At 32.6% G+C, this 22,534-nt stretch overlaps 1 protein-coding gene across 1 annotated transcript in view; it reads right to left on the bottom strand.

Moving 5' to 3' along the window:
- crlf3 (cytokine receptor-like factor 3) overlaps positions 1–22,110 on the bottom strand; it is a 40,143-nt gene extending 18,033 nt beyond the window's left edge. Inside the window, exons 1-2 of the mRNA XM_056453848.1 lie at positions 22,027–22,110; positions 16,361–16,489 (exon numbers count right to left, since the gene is read on the bottom strand). Of these exons, the coding sequence (XP_056309823.1) occupies positions 16,361–16,477 (117 nt within the window). The 5' untranslated portion in view covers positions 16,478–16,489; positions 22,027–22,110. The remainder of the gene's footprint in view (positions 1–16,360; positions 16,490–22,026) is intronic.
- Between the last annotated feature and the right edge of the window lie 424 nt (positions 22,111–22,534).

Below are 22,534 nucleotides of genomic sequence, written 5' to 3'. Positions count from 1 at the left end.
GGTTGTTTATATATACACACGTTTTGGAGGCCTGAAAATGCTGACATTTAATTTGAATGTTTAATGTTTTATGCACATGTGTATTACATGTTCAGTCTATAGGCATGTCGAAATACTTGACAACCAAAACTACAATGATGTTCTGGAAATTGCTTATGTCTGAAAAGGTGTTTTGACATATTTTAAAGTAGAGTCTAGTGCAGTATTCACTACTCTGACAGGGATGAATTATAATTATTGACAATTCATTTCATAACTGCTATTTTTGTCCAGATGTTGATGAAATCCATGAAGGTGGATTTTGTTTAGCTCTGGTAAATTAGAAGAAAGATTGTGAAAAATCCAGCTGGGTCAGTTTGCAGCTGGGTCAGTGAGTGTGGAGTTTGCATGTTCTCTCCGTGTTCACGTGGGTTTCATCCGGGTACTCCGGTTTCCCCCACAAGTCCAAAATAAAAAAAGTATAGGTATAGGTGGATTGGGAAAGCTCAATTGTCTATAGTGTGAATGAGTGTGTATAATTCTTTTCCAGTGATGGGTTGCAGCTGAAAGGGCACCCACTGCGTAAAACATATGCTGGATAAGTTGGCGGTTCATTCTGTTGTGGCGACCCCAGATTAATGAAGGGAGTAAGCTGAAAAGAAAATGAATGAATGAAAGATTGTGAAAAACACACCGCTGCGCAACAATCATAAAACAAAATTTAAGCTTCAAGCAGCGATGAAAGGGACCTCGCACCCGGGCTCACCGTCGCCCGGTGGCCTCTGGATGACAGAAAACAGTGGACAATAATAATTTAAGCTGATAAATATAAACTTGGAAAAAAAATAATAAAAATCACAGATTTACGACAAACTTCCTCCTGTCAGCAGGTGGCGCTATGACTGTGACTCAATATTGGTATGTAGATGTCTTCAGGAGAGGAATCTCATTGAACCTGTGCATTTTCAGGCAGATCGGACATTGTTTGACTAAGTTATAAATAATTTCCTGTTGCCAGCAGGTGGCGCTATAACTGTAATATTGGCATGTAGATGTATTCAGGTTAGGACTCTTATCAAACATGTGGATTTTAAGGCAGATCGGTCAATGCATGCCTGAGTTATAACAACTTCCTGTTTTGTGACAAAACATCAAAGTTTGTGAGGCCGCCACAGACACACCCTTCGATGTAAACTGTAGATCTTTGCAATTTAACATCGCCAAGGCCTTTAGATGACAAAACCCAATTTCGGTGTTGATCGGATAAAATCCCTAGGACAAATTCGTTAAAATACAACACCTGTCAATTGCAAAAACGTTTTTCAGGGCAGGAAGTTAAAAATATCCGACTTCCTGTTGGGTTTGAGATTTCGCTCCAGGAGACTTTTTTTAGGAATTGGCATGTTTGACGTGTGTGCCAATTTTCGTGCGTGTGCGTGAATCGTAGCTCAGGGCCCAGTCCGTCAAATGTGCATAGGTGGAACATTATATATATATATATACACACACAGTTGAAGTCAGAATTATTAGCCCCCCTTTGAATTTTTTTTTTTTTTTGTAAAAAAAATTCCCAAATAATGTTTAACAGAGCAAGGAAATTATTTATCTATTTATTTAATAACATATATTTAATTTGTTTATATCATTTAATATATAATATTTTTATATAAAAAAATTATTGAAATTGAAACACTATATGACCCAATTATTTCAGGAATTGTAAAAGTGTGCATTCACTCATATTTGTAGTGAGAATTGTAACAAATCAGAGATCAGGAACTGCTGGTACCATCAGTGTAAGTCACTTAAATGTACCAGAGTCTTGTTTTCTACACTAAGTGTAGGTCTGAAAGCGGAAGTGGTGAGCAATGAATGGCACATTTCCATTTTCTTGATGCATCTTTCAAACGAACTGCTTCACCTTCAGCAAAATGGAGCCCAGAGTGACAGGAAGCCTGGTGGTTTTCAATGTTTAAAAAAAAACAGTTCCTCTTGTCTTACAAGCATGAAACTCACACTTGCAAAAGAGGGTCAGCCAGGGCTCTTGAATGCCATGTATCAATGAATATCTGACTAGCACAGATACAACAGTGACAGCGCTTTATCCTGCAGTTTCAGTTAGCTTAAGGCTAGTCCTACATTAAACTGCACATTTGAGCTGTATTCACTGAAAACAAATGCAGTAACATATCTTAAAATACATCAAAGTCATTAGCTACAGTATGTTTCCATCCAAAGATGCAAATTTAATATATATCCAAAACTGTAATATCGCATAAAACATTAGCAAATAAAGCACAATTTCCATCCAACAAGTCAAAGAGAACAAAATTGTCACTTGCTGATAAACTGCCAACAAATATCAAAAAGAAAACTGAATTTGCTGCGTTAGGAAAAGTGACCATGAGCCTTTTTTTATATAATAAATTACTTCCGTCAAGACTCAGAATCAGAATCAGAATCAGAATCAGTTTTATTGCCAAGTGTGCTTCACACACACAAGGAATTTGTTTTGGCTACAGAAGCTTCCAGTGTACATAAAGTGACAAGTGACAACACAAAATAAATATGAGAAAAAATAAAAATGATAACATTAAACAGATGCGGTTAGTCAAGAAACCTGGATGTTGAGTTGTATGTACAGATTGTTATAAATATACAGGTTATAAGGTGCTGTGTACAAGTGCGAATGTAGAAGGTATTGCATTGTATATTGATATAAGGTGCTGTGTACAAGTGCGTATTAGAAAGTATTGCACATATTTATTGCACAGTAGGGGAATATTTAACTGTTCATGAGGTAGACAGCCTGAGGAAAGAAACTTTTCCTGTGTCTGGCTCTTTTTGTGCTTGGTGCTCTGAAGCGCCGACCAGACGGTAACAGTTCGAACAGGTAGTGTGCTGGGTGTGAGGCGTCCAGAGTGATTTTGTGAGCCCTTTTACTCACTCTGGAAGAGTACAGTTCTTGAAGTGTAGGAAGGGTTGTGCCAGTGATTCGTTCAGCGGTCCGGACTATTCGCTGTAGTCTACGGAGGTCGGTTTTGGCAGCTGAGCCGAACCAGACGGTGATTGAAGTGCAGAGGATGGATTGGATGACAGCTGAGTAGAACTGTACGAGCAGCTCCTGTGCCAGGTTGAACTTCCTCAGCTGACGAAGGAAGTACAGTCTCTGCTGGGCTTTCTTCACAATACAGTCTATGTGAATGTCCCACTTCAGATCCCGAGAGATGGTGGTGCCCAGGAACCTGAATGACCCTACTGCAGCCACAGTGCTGTTCAAGACGTAGTTCAAATGACTTTTTCAGTTAGGTGAAAAATCAAATCTGTCTAATAGATTAATAGGTACCAAAAAAGTCCAAAGAGAGGGGATGATCACCAGAATGGGAATGTTCCAGAGTAAAATGAGAAAATATGATACACCGGTTTTGGAATATGGAAAAACTGTCTTTGTTCTGTTTTCATCTTTTTAAAAATATTTAATTTGTTTTTATTTTATTTATACTTGTCTCTTTTATTCCCGTTTATGTAAAGCACTTTGAATTGCCACTGTGTATTAAATGTGCTATATAAATAAACTTGCCTGTCCTAGATTAAACTAAACCCTGTTTGTGAAACTAGGCCTATAGCTTAAACTCTACTAACCTTTCACAAAACCAGCATTCCTCACACTGACATAAAAGTAGATATTAAAGCCGAGCACACTATACAATTTTAAGAATTCCTTGAGTCATATGCGTGGAACGAGGAAAAGTGATGCAACGCAGCCCTGGGCTAAAACAGAATCACGCACAGCAGACCACAGTGTAAACGTGTTGAGGACTTGCTCTGTGTAACTCGACAGACTGCCGTCACAGTGTGTGGAGGTACAGATAACACCCAGCCGTCCAGGATGTGGGAAGAGAGTCTAAAATAACACAGATAAAGTGGTGCAGGATAAATGGATGAAACCCAAAAAAGCGACGTTATTAATCAACGTTAGTGGAAAATTCCAGGCTTGGCTTTGTTTGCGGTCGATGCAGGAAATGCTTTTGTTCAGAGACGTGCATTATTCCTCATGTGGTCGAGTCTTATCAGGATGGATCTCAACATTTTTAGCCAGGACAGAATCCTCTGCCTAAATATTGTCATTCGTGACAATGCACTTTGAGGTTTGTTTGGCAGTGGAGGAAGGGTCTAGGGGCTCTGTTGTTGTTTTGGGTTGATGGAGCACAGACTCTGCATCACAGGAGGTTTAGACTCAGCAACTTTTTACAGAAATGTAGTTTTGTGCTTAATATGATCAAATATTTCACATCAGATGCTCACTGACACACATGGATACTATACACAAGACTATTAAGAGTAGAAAATCCTTTGTTAAGTGTAAAAATGTACAATTATAGTTATAGCTCATTCTGAGTTTGGATATTGGCCAAATTCAAATAAATGATTGTGAATCAGCAATTGTGCAAAATTGTTGTTCTTTGTTTAACGCATTGCAAAAATTCTCAAAAGAAAAAAAAAGTAAAATAATATATTGATGTGGTTTAAAATATATTTTCAAATGCAAATAACTGGATTTGTTTTTTATAATTGGGAAAAACAATAGCATTTCAAAGTCTCTAAATTCAGTGTATTATTGTTTCTTTCTAGCAATTTTCAAGTGAAAATTGTTTCTAGGCAATTATTTAATTATATGTATTTCCAGGGTGTCCGCTGGGTTTTAAAGTCTTAAAATGTTTTACATTTGAAAAACTGTATTTTAGGCCTTAAAATGTCTTAAATTCACTGAAATCGTGTGTTGTAGGTATTAAATAATTTTCACCAGGTCTTAATTTTGTTTTGTCCAAGTAAAGGTACTCAAATGGGGCCAACATATAGTCAATCTCCAACAATACATTCATTCATTCATTCATTCATTTTTCTTTTTATTCTTAGTCCCTTTATTAATCTGGGGTCGCCACAGCAGAATGAACCACCAACTTATCCAGCATTTGTTTTATGCAGCGGATGCCCTTTCAGCTGCAACCCATCACTGGGAAACACACACACTTATTCACACACACATACTTCATTATTATTACTATTATTATTATTATTATTATTATTATTATTATTATTATTATTAGTCTAATCATTAAAGAACAACATATGGGCCAATTGAATTTTGTTTTCATGTTAAAATATTAGGCTTAAGGTCATTGCACACTGAATCAGAAATTTTCGTCTGTAATTTTCACATGTTAAAAAATAAATTCGACCTTACGTTGTTGTCAGTCGTATTGACACACTGCCTCCGAAACTTTCGCCCGTCATGAAAAAGTTCAAATATATTTTTTTCCATTTTATTTTTTGCTTTGAAAGGCATTTCGTTTCGTTGCACTGATATGTCAACGCGGCTGTCTATAATGTCTATGGTACTGCCAGTCGCTATTCAGGATTTGTTAACATACGTAATATGCGAAGTATTACAAGCAATGGATCAAAAGTCCAACTGATTTCCTGAAATAAACTTTGCATTTCGCGATAATCCATCCCAGCACTTTGATAAGGAGGAGAACTCTCATTCTCTCTATGCAGTATTGGATGAATACAATGTGTAGCATATTCCTCTTTATTTTTTGAGTTGGGAGAAGAGAGAGGAGAACAAAGCAACACTGCTTGAATTGACTCCGAAATGTTTTGCGTTTTATTTCTGAATGGATTAATTAATACTCATTGGAGTCAGTGTGCAACGTTTGTGTACTTGACGAATCTTTCAGATATGATTATGAAAAAACGCATACGAAATTTTTGGACTTAAGTGTGTAAAAACCTTTACACTTAACATGTCATGAGACAAACAGACAAATGTTAATTTCAATCATTTGTATATAATATAATATAATATAATATAATATAATATAATATAATATAATATAATATAATATAATATAATATAATATAATATAATATAATATAATATAATAATATAATATGATATAATATAATATAATATAATAGTATAATATAATATAATATGATATAATATAATATAATATGATATAATATACTATAATATAATATAATAGTATAATATAATATAATATAATATAATAGTATAATATAATATAATATAATATAATATAATATAATATAATATAATATAATATAATATAATATAATATAATAATATGATATGATATAATATAATATAATATAATAGTATAATATAATATAATATGATATAATATAATATAATATGATATAATATACTATAATATAATATAATAGTATAATATAATATAATATAATAGTATAATATAATATAATATGATATAATATAATATAATATAATATAATATAATATAATATAATATAATATAATATAATATAATATAATATAATATAATATAATATAATAGTATAATATAATATAATATAATATAACATAATAGTATAATATAATATGATATGATATAATATAATATAATATAATAGTATAGTATAGTATAGTATAATATAATATAATATAATATAATATAATATAATATAATATAATATAATATAATATAATAGTATAGTATAATATAATATAATAGTATAGTATAATATAATAGTATAATATAATATGATATAATATAATATAATAGTATAGTATAGTATAATATAATATAATATAATATAATATAATATAATAGTATAATATAATATAATATAATATAATATAATATAATATAATATAATAGAATAGAATAGAATAGAATAGAATAGAATAATATAATATGATATGATATGATATGATATGATATAATATAATATAATATAATATAATATAATATAATATAATATAATATAATATAATATAATATAATATAATATAATATAATAGTATAGTATAGTATAATATAATAATAGTATATTATAATATAATATAATAAAATATAATATAATATAATATAATATAATAGTATAGTATAGTATAGTATAGTATAATATAATATAATATAATATAATATAATATAATATAATATAATATAATATAATATAATATAATAGTATAGTATAATATAATATAATAGTATAGTATAATATAATAGTATAATATAATATGATATAATATAATATAATAGTATAGTATAGTATAATATAATATAATATAATATAATATAATAGTATAATATAATATAATATAATATAATAGAATAGAATAATATAATATGATATGATATAATATAATATAATATAATATAATATAATATAATATAATATAATATAATATAATATAATATAATATAATATAATAGTATAGTATAGTATAATATAATAATAGTATATTATAATATAATATAATAAAATATAATATAATATAATATAATATAATAGTATAGTATAGTATAGTATAGTATAATATAATATAATATAATATAATATAATATAATATAATATAATATAATATAATAGTATAGTATAATATAATATAATAGTATAGTATAATATAATAGTATAATATAATATGATATAATATAATATAATAGTATAGTATAGTATAATATAATATAATATAATATAATATAATAGTATAATATAATATAATATAATATAATATAATATAATATAATAGAATAATATAATATGATATGATATAATATAATATAATATAATATAATATAATATAATATAATATAATATAATATAATATAATATAATATAATATAATAGTATAGTATAGTATAGTATAATATAATAATAGTATATTATAATATAATATAATAAAATATAATATAATATAATATAATAATATAATATAATATAATATAATATAATATAATATAATATAATATAATATAATATAATATAATAGTCTAGTATAATATAATATAATAATATAATATGATATAATATAATATAATATAATAGTATATAATATAATAGTATAGTATAGTATAATATAATAGTATAATATAATATAATATAATATAATATAATATAATAGTATAATATAATATAATATGATATAATATAATATAATATAATATAATATAATATAATATAATATAATATAATATAATATAATATAATATAATATGATATAATATAATATAATATAATATAATATAATATAATATAATAGTATAGTATAATATAATAGTATAATATAATATAATCTGATATAATATAATATAATATAATATAATATAATATAATATAATATAATATAATAGTATAATATAATATAATATAATATAATAGTATAGTATAATATAATAATAATATAATATAATATAATATAATATAATATAATATAATATAATATAATATAATATAATATAATATAATATAATAGTATAGTATAATATAATAATAGTATAATATAATAATAGTATAATATAATATAATATAATATAATAGTATAGTATAATATAATAATAGTATAATATAATATAATATAATAATATAATATAATAATATAATATAATATGATATAATATAATATAATAGTATATAATATAATAGTATTGTATAGTATAATATAATAGTATAATATAATATAATCTGATATAATATAATATAATAGTATAATATGATATAATATAATATAATATAATATAATATAATATAATATAATATAATATAATATAATATAATATAATATAATATAATATATGTGATACACCAAAGCATAAACAAGCGTAACTAAAAATGTTCTTCGAGCTGCAAGGTTTCTCAGAAAAATAATACAGACAAGCAAGTTTATGCACAGCTCTATCATTTTGAGTCACTAAATTTGAGCACTATGAAGTAAAATCTCAAATTCATCACTATTGTGCATCAAACACAGCATTTGATTACGTGTTTCCTATAACCTTATATTAGTCTCCTGCTGTCTGCAGTCTGGCTCATAGATGACCGGCTGTGGGAAACAGAGGCCACTTTTAGGTTTTTAAGGAAGCCACAGTGGCTGAGACCAAGTGTAACAAATTAAAGGGGAAGTAGATTCAAAACAGCTCATGTTAAAGATGCAACATAAAGTTCAGACACTGACCGGGAAGCTTATTTTAATATACCACGAGTTTTGAGCCTGAATGTAGATCTGCTCAAGCAAGATAAATGTTGTGCCACCGCTGTGAATAGCAGAGCGTGTGATATGGTCAGATGGGATGCACATACAAGATGGCACTCAGACAGCTGCACATACTAGAAAATGCTTGGAATTCTTTTTTTGTGCATGTCTGCAAATTTGTAAATTCAGATTGGCTTGTTCTGAGTGTGGATATTGGCCAAATTCAAAGACATTAAAGGCACAGTTCACCCAAAACGGAACGTTCTGTCATTTATTTACTCATTTCTTCTGTTGAACACAAAAGAAGATATTCTGAGGAATGTTGGAAATTGACTTAGCGTTTTTTTAAGCCTGATCTCACGAGGAAACTATTTTACGTTTTGTCAGATTAGTGGCTAATTCGTACACTCAAAAAAAAAAAAAAGAATATTGCTGCTTGTTCAAACTACCTGTTTAAAAGGAGCTGAAATAAAACAATTCTTGTAATTTTTTTGGCCAATTTATTTGTTTTATGTTCAGTCCACTGAAATTCGTAAACCATTAAGTTAACTTAAGCGTTTTGTTTTGGGACAACATGAAGGAATTGTGTTGGTCCAACTACCTGGTTAGGGGATTTGTAGTTCCCAGCATGCTTTGCGTGGGATTGAATTGCGTGGGATTGATTTAAGAGAGGGAAATGATGACATTAAACAAATAATATTACTTTTAAAGTAAATAGAAAGACTTGTTAGAGTTTAATCTTCACTTTAATTTGAAGATTTTAAAAGGTTCCAAGGTTACCACCTTGTAGAAGCACCTATGCTTTGAGTGTTGGCAGCTTAATTAGCAAAAATGCAGTTTGTTACTTCGCTCAGTAAGCAATAATGTCCTAAAATTAGTTCTGAGATCAATCTGAGTCTCAATCAAATGTATAAGTAACTCATGAAATATGTTTAAAAATGGCTCTTTTAGATCATTTAGGATAACTGTAAATAAAACTAAGAGACTTCAAAATGTACGACACATAAGTTAAAGTTAAATAACAATACAAATGTATGTAAACTTTTATTTGATAAAATCATGTTGGACCAACTCAATTGCATTTAATTGTGTAAATATTGTTTTCTTGTTGGTGCTAAACAATTCTTTTGGATTAAAGTCCTGCCCTCAATTAAATTGAGTTCATCCAATGAGTTATTTTTTTTTGAGTGTACGAATTCAGTCGTATGAAAAATTTATGATTTTAAAAAGGAGGTGTGGTACCCAACCCCACCCCTAAACCCAACCCTCATTGGGGGATAAGCAAATCGTACTAAACTGTACAAATGAGATTGTATGAATTCATACGAATTAACCACAATGCTTCCCACACATAGACTACTTGGGTGGGCTGCCCAGGTATATTAACGGCCGCCAAATTATATTTAGTGACACTTTTATTTTTTACTATTATCATAAACCCTTTACACTTTTTTGTATGCGCACAATATAAACAAACATCCACGAGCTATTAAGTAGTGGAAAATCTCTCCTCCGTTTTATACTGCTCTGCAGACCCACAGAGACCCTCACCTTTTTGTGTCCAGCTGGGGTTTCTAAATCTACTAAAATGTCCAAGATTTAGTTTTGCTTTCATTTTCTAAGCTGTCGTTATATTTATGCACACAGCTGTGGGAGAGATATTAAATAATTAATTCTTTAATCTAAACTCGGCGAAGATTAAATTACATCTAAATTGGTTGCAGAATATTTATACACCATTAGAAATGGCAAATCAACTCATTTGTCTTATTTAAATAATCTACACGTTTTATTGTTGTAATTATTATAATTTTTTGAGATATTGTCAGTTTTATTCCTTTAAGTCATTTATTTCTCATTTGCTGTATATTTTATTAATTTGATGATGTCAATATACATATTTTATACATCTAAAATGCTTTAATAGCATTTATAAGAGAAATAGCATAAAAGAGAAATAATGCATCTTTTTATCTATTTCAACAGTCTTTTTTTCGTTAACCCATTAAAAACAAAAAGTTTAAAACAGATAATAATAAAAACAGTGTTAAAAATCTAATTATGTTTTGTTTATGGCATATAGTTAACTAAATATGTGCTGTGGGTAAAAGGTGCGTTTCAATCCGGTTAGAACCGCAAGTATATTTCAAACCTGTGAGAAGCAAATCTAAATTAAAAAGTTACGAATTGCCGTAAAATTGTGTTGGGTTTTTCACACATGCAAGTCAATGGCTACCAGTAACCAACATTCTTCAAAATATCTTATTTTGTGCCCAACAGAAGGAAGAAGGTTTAGAAACACGTGAACATTTTCATTTTGGGTGAACTATCCCTTAAATGTGAGAAAGCAAATTTCAGCTACATATCAATGCCCAATATAATGCTGTTCTTTGATTACTGAAAAGCTAAATTTTATCACCGAAGAAAGCAAACCTAAAACATTTAATTTTAAGTGAATACATTTATATAAAACTATTTAGTTAAATAAAACCCATATATTAAATGTCATTATTTACAATTCAGTTTCTAGAAAATCAGTTTGCTGCCGTCTTTGTACACTCAAAAAAAAAATGTTTTGCTTGTTCAAACTCTTTGAGCTAAAATGAGCTAAAACAACACAATTCTTGATATTTCATTGGGACAACTTAATTTTTTTATGTTCAATCCACATAAATTTGTTAAAAGTGTTAAGTTAACTCAATTGATTTGTGTTGGGTCAACATGAATGAATTATGCATTTTTACAGTGTAATTAGCTGCCAAATTTACTATCAATTACAAACATTTTCTACATCTTAACATCAGAGCATATGGAAATAAAAATTTAACAAAACAAGTATCTCTTACTGTAATTTACTAATTACATCCTGTGAATAATGGAGTATGCGATACGGTCATATCAGATGGGATGCGCATATGGGATTTCGCTCAGACAGCTGCACTTGCTGTGAGGTTAAATCACAGCCCAATGGACCGTCATGCACTCGCCAGTCCTCAAAATTATCTTTAAAGCTTTCTCTTGCTGAGGATACATGAGGTTGAACATTCTCTGAGTTTACTGTCTTGTATGAAGCGCAGGAAATTACAGCTTTGTTTATGCTCTGAATGAGGCATTCTGGGAGGTGGGGGAAAGGAGGAAGTTGGGTAAGATGCCAGAAGCAAAAGTCTGTAGATAACAGCGAGCAGCAGGCCGGCTTTACCTCCTACAGCCACCCTGAGAGACGCGCAGCATGAATCAGCCCTTCTGTGCTGCTGACCAACAGGCTTCCTGGCGCAGAGGGTCAAAGACAGCGGGAGTATCGCTTACCCTCGGCTCTCTCAAAAACACCCACATATGGTACATTATTTGGTAACCGTGTAGGGAACCACTACCTTTTGTGAGGCGGAATGGCTTCTGGCATTTTTAACAGGGTGTTTGATGAGGTAGTTGTGTTATTTTAGGCAATAGTGCACGCTGGGAGAAATCAATAGTAATTTCATTATTGGCTCTATGGGTTTGGCATGACTGTAGCTCTGCGTTCTAAGCAGACATGGTGAGTAAATCTGTTTTCATCTCAACAGATAACAGAATTTTTTTTAAATTAAAGCTGGAAATTTAAAAAATGACTACTATCAAACGAACATATTTGAATATATAAATCCAATCAATCAAATATTAATAAATACTAAAATGTATTGATAAAATACAATAAAAAAAGAACTTAAAATAGCACTAAGGGCCCTATCATACACCCGTTGCAATAAAGTGCAAGACATGTTTGGTGCGATTTGTTGCTATTTTCAGACCAGCACAACCCTAATTTTCACATTTTGCGCCGCGTTGTTTAAATAGTAACTCCATTTGCACCACTTTGTTGACTCATGGGTGTTCCGGTCTAAAAAGGAGGTGTGTTATGCGCATTGCTGGTGCGTTGCTATTTTGAGAAACTGAAATAGACTGCCCCACTGATCAACTGAAAGCTGGTCTAATGTCTAGCGTAAAGCGAGCTAGTAATAAGTCCATGCAGGTCCAAAAGCATTCACATTGCTTAACACACACAAAATGTACATAATATATACAAATATCTTTACATCAAAAAAAAAATAAAGGATTAAAAAGTTACAAAAAAAGTTACTTTCTACATATAAAAAAACCACTACCTCCATGTTTTCTTCATGTCAGGGGGCTATTTTCAGTTTATTCATCACAATTTGCATTTGTATAATGCCGTATTATTTATTATAAGCATTTTTTATCATAATCAAGCATATTCTATGCATATTATGTTTAAATTTGTCCACCTGTTGGGTTTTAGAGATGTATGTATCCTTTTTGAAGCATAAGAATAGGACATGTGTTTGGACTAAACTCAGCTGTTTTTTGACCACACTTCGTAATTTTAGTTAAATTATTTCTTCTATTCATTCATTCATTTTCTTTTCAGCTTAGTCCCTTTATTAATCTAGGGTCGCCACAGTGGAATGAACCCCCAACTTATCCAGCATATGTTTTACCCAGCGGATGCCCTTCCAGCTGCAATCTATCACTGGGAAACATCCATTTACACACATACACTACGCACAATTTTGGCGTACGCAATTCACCTATATACCGCACGTTTTTGGACTTGTGGTGGAAACCGGAGCACCCGGCGGAAACCCAAGCCTACACAGGGAGAACATGCAAACTCCACACAGAAATGCCAACTGACCCAGCCGAGGCTAGAACCAGCGACCTTCTTGCTGTGAGGTGATTGTGCTACCCACTGCGCCACCGTGAGGCCCACTGTGCAGACCAATCACACCTAATTTAAAGCAGAGCATGCTAGTTAGAAATATTCTCACTGAAGGATGCTACCAAAGTGGGATTCGATAGCAGTTGGCCCATTCTGCGCAGATTCTCCAGAGCAGCTGCACAAGCTCTGGTGATGACACAGCCGTTTCACAATAGATCTGCAATGATGACGTGTGCTTTGTGTTTATTCTGTCCCTTTTGGCTCAGCTGATGCTCACAAATCTCACAAATTCTTTTAAATACAGGCGCTGTTTTAAAAGAGAAATAATTTTTGTTGTCTGCCAATTTATGTACAGCATGCAACAAAACAAAATGTTCCTTGTCTTCCTAGGTTATCCATGAAAGTCTGCTGACTGATTTTTTTTTTATAATTATGTGAAGAATTAGTTTTTTTTTTTTTTTGCTGGAAAGATCAAAAGGATAAAACTCTTTTCCACACTATGACACATATAAAATATGCTTTTAATGTATAATGCTGAATGGGCTACTCTGTACTGTAACGTGAGTGCATCATGCAAAGCAAATGGATCAATTCTCATACTATAGTCTTACATAGCAGGATCTAGTCTCAGATATAATGTAGACTTTTAATCACCTCAGATGATGCCGGTGAATTTCAGAGCCTGTGTGAACTTATCCATAATGCTTTGATTAAATGATTTATTTGCTGCTGTTTTCTTACGGTTTTCCTTTTATTTGTGTGTTTACAATGTTATTGAGAGGAAGGAGTGCAGCACATATTTACATATTCATTAAAACGTCGCTCTCAGTAGTGTAGACGAGATCTGAATGTTTGATATCAATATGGCACCGCAAAGGTATTCCAAACTTAATTTAATTTATAATCAAAGAATGAAAAACACTCCACGGTACATTGAATAACACTCAGTTATTAAAGTGTGAGTGAAATGAAAATTGCTGAGACTTATATTTCAGTATGCTGATGTACACTCCAAATGGAATATTGAGTAGGGGCAGGGCTTTCTTTTTGCGCATCGTCTCCTCGTAGCAAACTAACGGTAAGATGGTACGAGTGATTAAGAATACTTTGACATCAGCAGAGACTGCCACTGTACACGTGGAAACAAATGGTCAGGCTTTGATTGAAGATTACCAAAACAAACATTGTTTTTTTCCTGTGGATTAACTTGCACAGAGTGATGTGCGTTTTCAAAATAAATGTTAACTTTCGATTTCCAATTTCTAAATCTGTGTCTATTCCACATGGTAGGTCCAGTGTAGCCACCACACAGATGAGTAGCCTTCACAGCACCCTGACAAGCATCTCTCCAAAAAAATGCAACTACATGTCCAGACGACGTGTAGAACAAGATCTGTGATTAGGTAGGCTCGGTGGGCTGTACAAGTGTCAAGTGCCACAGAGGAACTCAAGATTGACACTTTTGTTTTGAGTTTATTTTATGATCAAACTTGTTGAACATTCACCATTTCCCGCCTCTTTTTTCCCTGAATGAGTGTGAGTGTGGGATCCATTCTAAGGGCTCATCCCTACGGCCTAATCCCTCGGAGGTCCCTCTAAAGGGATAAGAGCGTAGGGATGAGCCCTTCTGAATTAAACACAGTGTGTGACACCAACATCTTCCCTGCTTATAGGATCATGGCCTATTTTTTGTGTGTGATGACAAAAATTAATGGAAAGTTTGTTGCTTAACTGGTTTGTTTTTGTCGATTCAAATTGACCAAATTTAAGAAATGATATGTGTATGAATATATGTTTGATTCATGATTCGATTTCTTAAACATGATTTATGGTGTATATTTTGAGTGAAGACAACTTGAGTGTCTGTGAACAGTGGTTTAATAATAGGTCTTTGTAAGGTTTTTTGACTTTTTAATGACTAAAACGACAGTATAAATAAAGTAAGCAAAAGGAAATATTACAAGTTGTATCCTTCATAATCTTTCATCTCAAATGGCCCTGAAAAATTTCCACTTTTTTTTGAGCACTTTAGATTGGAGTAATACTTCAATATGGCGGCCATGTTTGTATGCACTCCGAAGTGCCATTTGAAATGCACCGAGAGTTTGAACTACTTCTAAAATGGCATCTCAGACATTTGCAGCATAAAACCCAAACACTAGCAAACAAACTCGACACAGTGGAACATGGAAACCCTACTGCCTACTACCATGTGCAAGGTATGAGCCATGGGGTACGGTGATCACTCGATGCAGAAGTATAAATCAGACTCTATACAGTACAAGTGCACGAGTGCAAGCATGAGCAATAAGTTGCTGTATACAGTTCACTTAAAAGCCACCACGTGTTTTTGACTTCTACACAAGTCCCTTAAAGGCATGCATAAAGTACTGAATGCAAAGTGTTATTGTAGCTGCATGAAAATATCTGAAACTCTGTGCATTTGACAAATACTGCATCTAATCAACATCATCTGTGACAAAGGTATGCAAACATTACATGAGCAGGCCGACTTCACGTCTCCATTTTCAACTCTTACACAAATGCAATCAGCAAATCTCGCCAAAACACTTATATCCAGCCTAACACCAACTGCTTTTGCTGACACTGATTGATTCTTTCAGTGGCAGTGCAGAGACTCGTACCTGTTTGCGCGCCTGACTGAGTCCATGCAGTCTCTGCTGTAGTTCACTTCTGTAGTTTTGGGCCGCTTCTATGCTCTCCTTTGCCTCCTGCAGCAACGCCTCTGCCTCTATTGACATCCTTGTTGACCTCTGAAAAAGTATCACAAATACCAAGGTAAAGTGCAAGAAAACATTTCCACTGATAGAGAGAATGTTTTTGTGTGACTGGATGTTTCACTATGGAAAACATTAGACAAAAAGGCTGAAGTCAAAACACACCCATTTCGGAAAATGTCACAGTAACAAAGCTAAAATAATAAAAAACAGGAGTATGAAATTCCACACAAGCCTGTTTCTAATGGTCAGTGCTCATAAAAAATTAACAATGACATTATAAAACAAAAATCCGGCCATCATTTCTACATCATGATAGACCATGCAACGTAAAGGAAGCGTGCTTTGAATCATAACAACGTTCGCAGCCTTATCTGTTGAAGTTCTGCTAAAACAGATGAACCAGTGGAGTCTAGTTATGACTAAAAGCCTGAGACGCTATAACCTTGACAAACCACATCCATGTCAAATGTTATATCAGTGCAAATATCACCATAGTCATGAAAATGAATCACTGGCCTGAAGGCTACATGCATCCAAAAAACACCTCATGAAAAGTGTGTGTGTGCTGTAAACTCATGCTGATAAATAGAGGCAGTGACTCAAACAGCAGCACAACAGTGCGAGCCACAGTTTTTGATAGGATGACATTAATCTGTGTGACACTCAGCACATTGCTCTGTCTGTGCTATACTTCAGGATTAGGTATAAAAACTCAACACTTCTCGACCCAAAAATGATTCACAGATGAATCTGCAGAGTACACAACCAGTGCCAAATGCACACTTTAAAAACAATAGCTAACTAACTAACTATATACTCGCAAATTTTAAAAGGGAGAAATCGTTCCCCATAAATTCTCTACAACACAGAAGAAGAAATTCTGAAGAATGTTGGTCACCAAGTAATTAACGTTAATAACTGAGTATGTTTACATGGATACCTGTAATCCAATCGTAATACGATGAGGACAATACTCTGATTAAGAGTCTACCATGTAAACAGCGATTTGTTGATTATCTTAATTTGACTGAAGTCATAATCGAACTAATCAGAAACCGAATTATGACATGTGAAGTATGCCGATTTTAGTCGCATTATTGGAGTGCAGTACATGTAACACTTAATCAAACTATTACCGTTGTGTAGGATTTTCGCTACATTTTGCGACAGGATAGTCTACACACACACACACGACTGTTTGACACTATTCTCTGCATGTACTGAGTCAGTGAAGGACAACAGACACCTGCATCATGAAATGTGGAGGGTTTTTTGCCCATACGGCATGCAGTATCATATTCCATTAAAACAACAGTCTTCCAGCAGTTCATACTCACATCCACTGTTTTGTTTGTCACGGGGGGCATGCATGAAATGTTCCTAAATGAAAGTGAAAGTGCCAAACTGCAGATTAAGTCGACAAATTAAAAATGAATCACCCGGAATTACATGTAAAATGGGATCATGAAAGGAACATTTAAATAGCTCATGTAAACGCCTTAATCATACTATTGGCTTATTCAAATTAGGGCAAATAATTCGATTTTTTTTTTATATTTATTTTTTTTTCAGGTTTTTCACCTTTAATTTGGATAGGACAGTGAAGGTTACAGGCAGAAAAGCACTGGGAGCAGAGAGAGGGGAAGGGTCGGCAAAGGACCTCAAGCCAGGAATCGAACGCAGGTCACCATAAGCATCATGCTGCTATATGTTAGCGCACTTAACCACTAGGCTATTGACGCTGACATAATTTGATTATTAATGCCCATGAAACATAGTCACAGACTTCCAAAGCAAGGCGGGAAATAATACTATGGAATTGTTTATTCTTCATAATAACTTTAGGAGAGAAACTCCTAGTGTTGCAAGTGGAGGGTGAGTAAATGATAAAGTATTCCCATTTCTGAGTGAACTTTTCCATTAATGGCAATCACAACAAGGACGATAAAGTGATTTTAAACCTGTCAAGTTCATTTTTTCGTTTCCACCCCCTGCCTGAAGGGGCACCGATGAGCTACTCCCACTGATATAAACAGGTGAGGGTGGTAGAAATTCTGTAATCCCTATAAGAAGAAGAAGAAGAAGTTCTGTAATGGAGGAAGGGGCATGGCTTCTCATTACATTTTTTTGGTATGTTGTCACAAAAAACTTTACATATAATGTTTATATAATGTATAATGTTTGTTCTCAACTAAGAGAATAAACTATTGCTTCAACCTCCAAAGATGAATAGACTTCACTGCAAACACTTATCAATGAACTGGTTGTTTGTTTGTTTTGGATTATTTTATTTCTTGTTTTTTTGCCCTAAGGAGAAAGGACTTTGGGATTTAGAGCACAAATCTAGTATTTCAGAGGCATTTACCCTGCATCTGCTCTGGAGACTGGACATTGAATAGCATCTTTCATCATCAACAGATAAGACTGCTGCTTTTCCTTATATTTCTACTGCTTTTGTGTTTGTAGTGTGGATTTCTTTTTGTGGTTGTTAATGTGTGTGTGTGTGTGTGTGTGTGTGTGTGTGTGTTTATATATATATATATATATATATATATATATATATATATATATATATATATATATATATATATATGTATGTATATATATATGTATATGTATGTATGTATGTATGTATATATAACTTTTTTTTTTTTTTTTTTGCAATCTGTTACATGTTGAGTTGATTAGCTTTGTTTAATACAATAGGATATGATTGGTTTTAGTGAAGCCAATAAACTTTTTTTTTTTTTTTGGTGTGTTTTACCCAGAGGGCTAGAGTTATAACAATAATATCAGTTTTAAGCTGATAAATGAGCTCTGATAAATGATAAATATTTCATATTTAATGTTTATAATTCAGATAATAGGGGCAGCATGGCGGCTCAGTGGTTAGCACTGTCACTTCACAGCAAGAAGGTCGCTGGTTTGAGCCTCGGCTGGGTCAGTTGGCATTTCTGTGTGGAGTTTGCATGCTCTCCCCATCTTTGAGTGGGTTTCCTCTGGGTGCTCCGGTTTCTCCCACAGTCCAAAGACATGTTGAGGCAAAATTGGATTTATATTCAAAAATTTGGCATTTGTCCTTAATATAATTTCAGAAAAGTATTCCTTGCTAATGTTAAATAGTGAAATCAAATTAGCAGCCAATGACTATCAAAGTACAACATTGTTCACAGTCAAATAAATAGTGCTAATGCAGATTTGGAGTTAAACTTGCATGTGATTTCAGAGTGAATATTCATAGTACCATGGTAAACAATACACACTGTACAACATGAAGAAATTAAGTTAACTTATTAGTTTGTACAAATTGAAGTTGATTGAACACAAAACAATAAAGTTGTCCTAAAAATTGTGCTTAAAAATAAGTAGTTTGAGCAAATACCATTTTTTTGAGTGTAGAGAGCATGTCAATGTCACTGTTGAGTGAGTGAATGTGCGAATATAAAACCAACTTTACCTCAATCAAAGACATGCAGTATAGGTGAATTGAATAAACTAAATTGGCCATTGAGTGTGTGTGGCTGTTTCCCAGTACTGGGTTGCAGCTGGAGGGGCATCCTCTGTGTAAAACATATGCAGGATAAGTTAGGGGGTTAATTCGGGTATGGCCACCCCTGATGAATAAAGAGACTAAGAGTCGAAGGAAAATGAATGAATGATTCAGATAGTAATTTTATCATCAAAGACAACACCTATTTTTGTGTCAGCATCAAAGTAAATATTAATGTCTGAATATGGGTGAAACGAAAATACTTAATAATAAAAGTAATAATTTCATTATCCTACTTTATGCTTTAAAAACATTTTCCCTGACCCATTAATAATAATAAAAATGTTTGCTTTGTTGGGCCATAACTTAAAGCAAAACCAGTAGAGTTACTGGTTTAAGAAAATAAGATAAAGAAATAGATGCAAATATGCCAGTGAAACGCTTTCATTGTACAACTGTTCTGTTCTAAGACTAGCATGCTACGCTGAATCCACTTCCGTAAAAGATGAAGTGAAAGTAACTGTAGTTTCTTTGGTTTGAATTCAGAAGAAACGTACACACTACCCGCGAACTAAAGCTACACCTTAAAGGGGTAGTTCAGGCAAAACTGAAAGTTCTAAGTCATCAGCATTTACTCTCTCTTCACATGTTCCAAACATGTTTGACTTTCTTTCTTCTGTTGAACACGAAATTAGATATTTTGAGGAAATTGACTTCCATAACATTTCTTTCTCCTACTATAAAAGTGAATGTATACAGCCTTTCAGCTTTCTTTACAATATTTCCTTTTGTGTTCAACAGAAGAAAGTCAAACAGGTTTGTTACAAATAAAGAGTGAGTAAAATTTAATTATTGTGTGAACTATCCCTTTAACTTCAGCACAATAGAGCCTGTGTAACACTAGTGTCACTGTGCAGGGAAAGAACAGTTGTCTATGTGTTTATTCATGTATGCGAACACAAAAACAAGACAGGTGGATCCGCAGCTCTGTCCTGCAAGCCATTCAGTTTAACCTCATTTAACACAAAGATGATGACCTCAATGCACCGAGCAGAGAATGAAGCTCTCAAAAACACCCTTTCATTTATACACGTGTGAATGACATACCTAAAAACAAATCTGTGACCTGCACCAACAAGCCTGTGAATTTCAACACTCATGATAGATGCATAAAAATGTCATGAGCTGCAACTGCAGTATATTTGGGAGATTTCGCCATTTGATGATCAAGGGAAAGGGAGGGGTGTCTTCAAAATCATAGTCTAATCCTCCGATTTAGCAGCAGGGCTCTCATCCAGACTGAGGTTAGCAATCGAGGCAAAGCGCATTAAGACGAGCGATTACATATTGCTCCTCCAGAATGGTTTCCCACAAGTGAATCCATCAGGGAGAACGGCAAAGGACTGGCTAACTTTCAGAGGGACGTGGATGACCTAGATTCAATAGAAAAAAAACTGCTGCCAAAAGACAATGTTGTGAATTCCAGATTGAGATGTCTTTGATCATGTGTCCTACTTCACAATCTGTGACAGTTCACTGATAAGGGCCACTGTTTAAAGGGCCCTCTTCTTAAAGAGATTAAGATAATAACACACATTTAAAGAAAGAAACAAATATTTATAAACTCCCAGAACTATTGCTCATCCATCAGCTTTACAGTTATGCTCTTACATAAAAACATTAGAGTATTAGAGGACAGTTATGTAAACGTGCAGTAATTCTCTATGGACCATATTGATGCATCGTGAACACTCAGGAGGAATAAACAAGTCCAAAACTAACGAAAATAAAGAGGGAGATGAGATTACTAAATATATCTTAAATTAAATATAAAAATAAGCTTTTAAAAACTCACAAAATAAATAGATAAATAGTTATTTTGAAACTCCTAAAGCAGCAGCAGCAGTTCATGAGGCTCTTCAGCGAGGATCGCCACACTAACACTCATCACATTTGCTCTTCAGAGTTTTACAGTAAGCTCTTTAAACTCCACCCATACACATGATTATGTAGAGACCGAATATTTAAGCAATGAATAATAAAGTGTAGCAAAAACATAAGCGGTTATTTTCAACAGTACCTTAAGCGATCCTGTCTTGTGTCATATTAACTTCTGCCGCGGAGTTCCGCCATTGACGCCCTGGCAACAGTAAAGGGCTCGAGGCGCATATTTTCACTTTGATACAAACCCCTCATCCAATCAGAGGCCGCATCGCTGTGTTTTCCTCATGTCTACTGTCAGTTTTAGCCAATCAGATGATTTAATTTTTTCTGACCCCGCCTCATCTTTTGTTAAAAACCCAAAGCACACGAAGGCGTCAATAAAATGCAGAGCTCCCTGGCGTCAAAAGCAAGTAAAGGTAACTTTGTGTAAATCACAAAATAAGAGCGATTGCTTTGTGCATATTTAAAAGTTATGGAGAAGTACCAAAGTCCAACACTTCAACAGAGATATTTACAGACAACTTTATCTATATGCGGAATACAAAACTTCTGTGAAATTAGAAAGTATGAAAGCAGAATTGTTTAGTTGGCTAATTTTTTTTTGACTACGAAAATAAACCATGTTTATTTTTTAAATGGTAATA

This window comes from Danio aesculapii, chromosome 3, assembly GCF_903798145.1.
Source record: "Danio aesculapii chromosome 3, fDanAes4.1, whole genome shotgun sequence".
NCBI lineage: Eukaryota > Metazoa > Chordata > Actinopteri > Cypriniformes > Danionidae > Danio > Danio aesculapii.
This window is presented reverse-complemented; position numbering and strand designations above follow the sequence as displayed.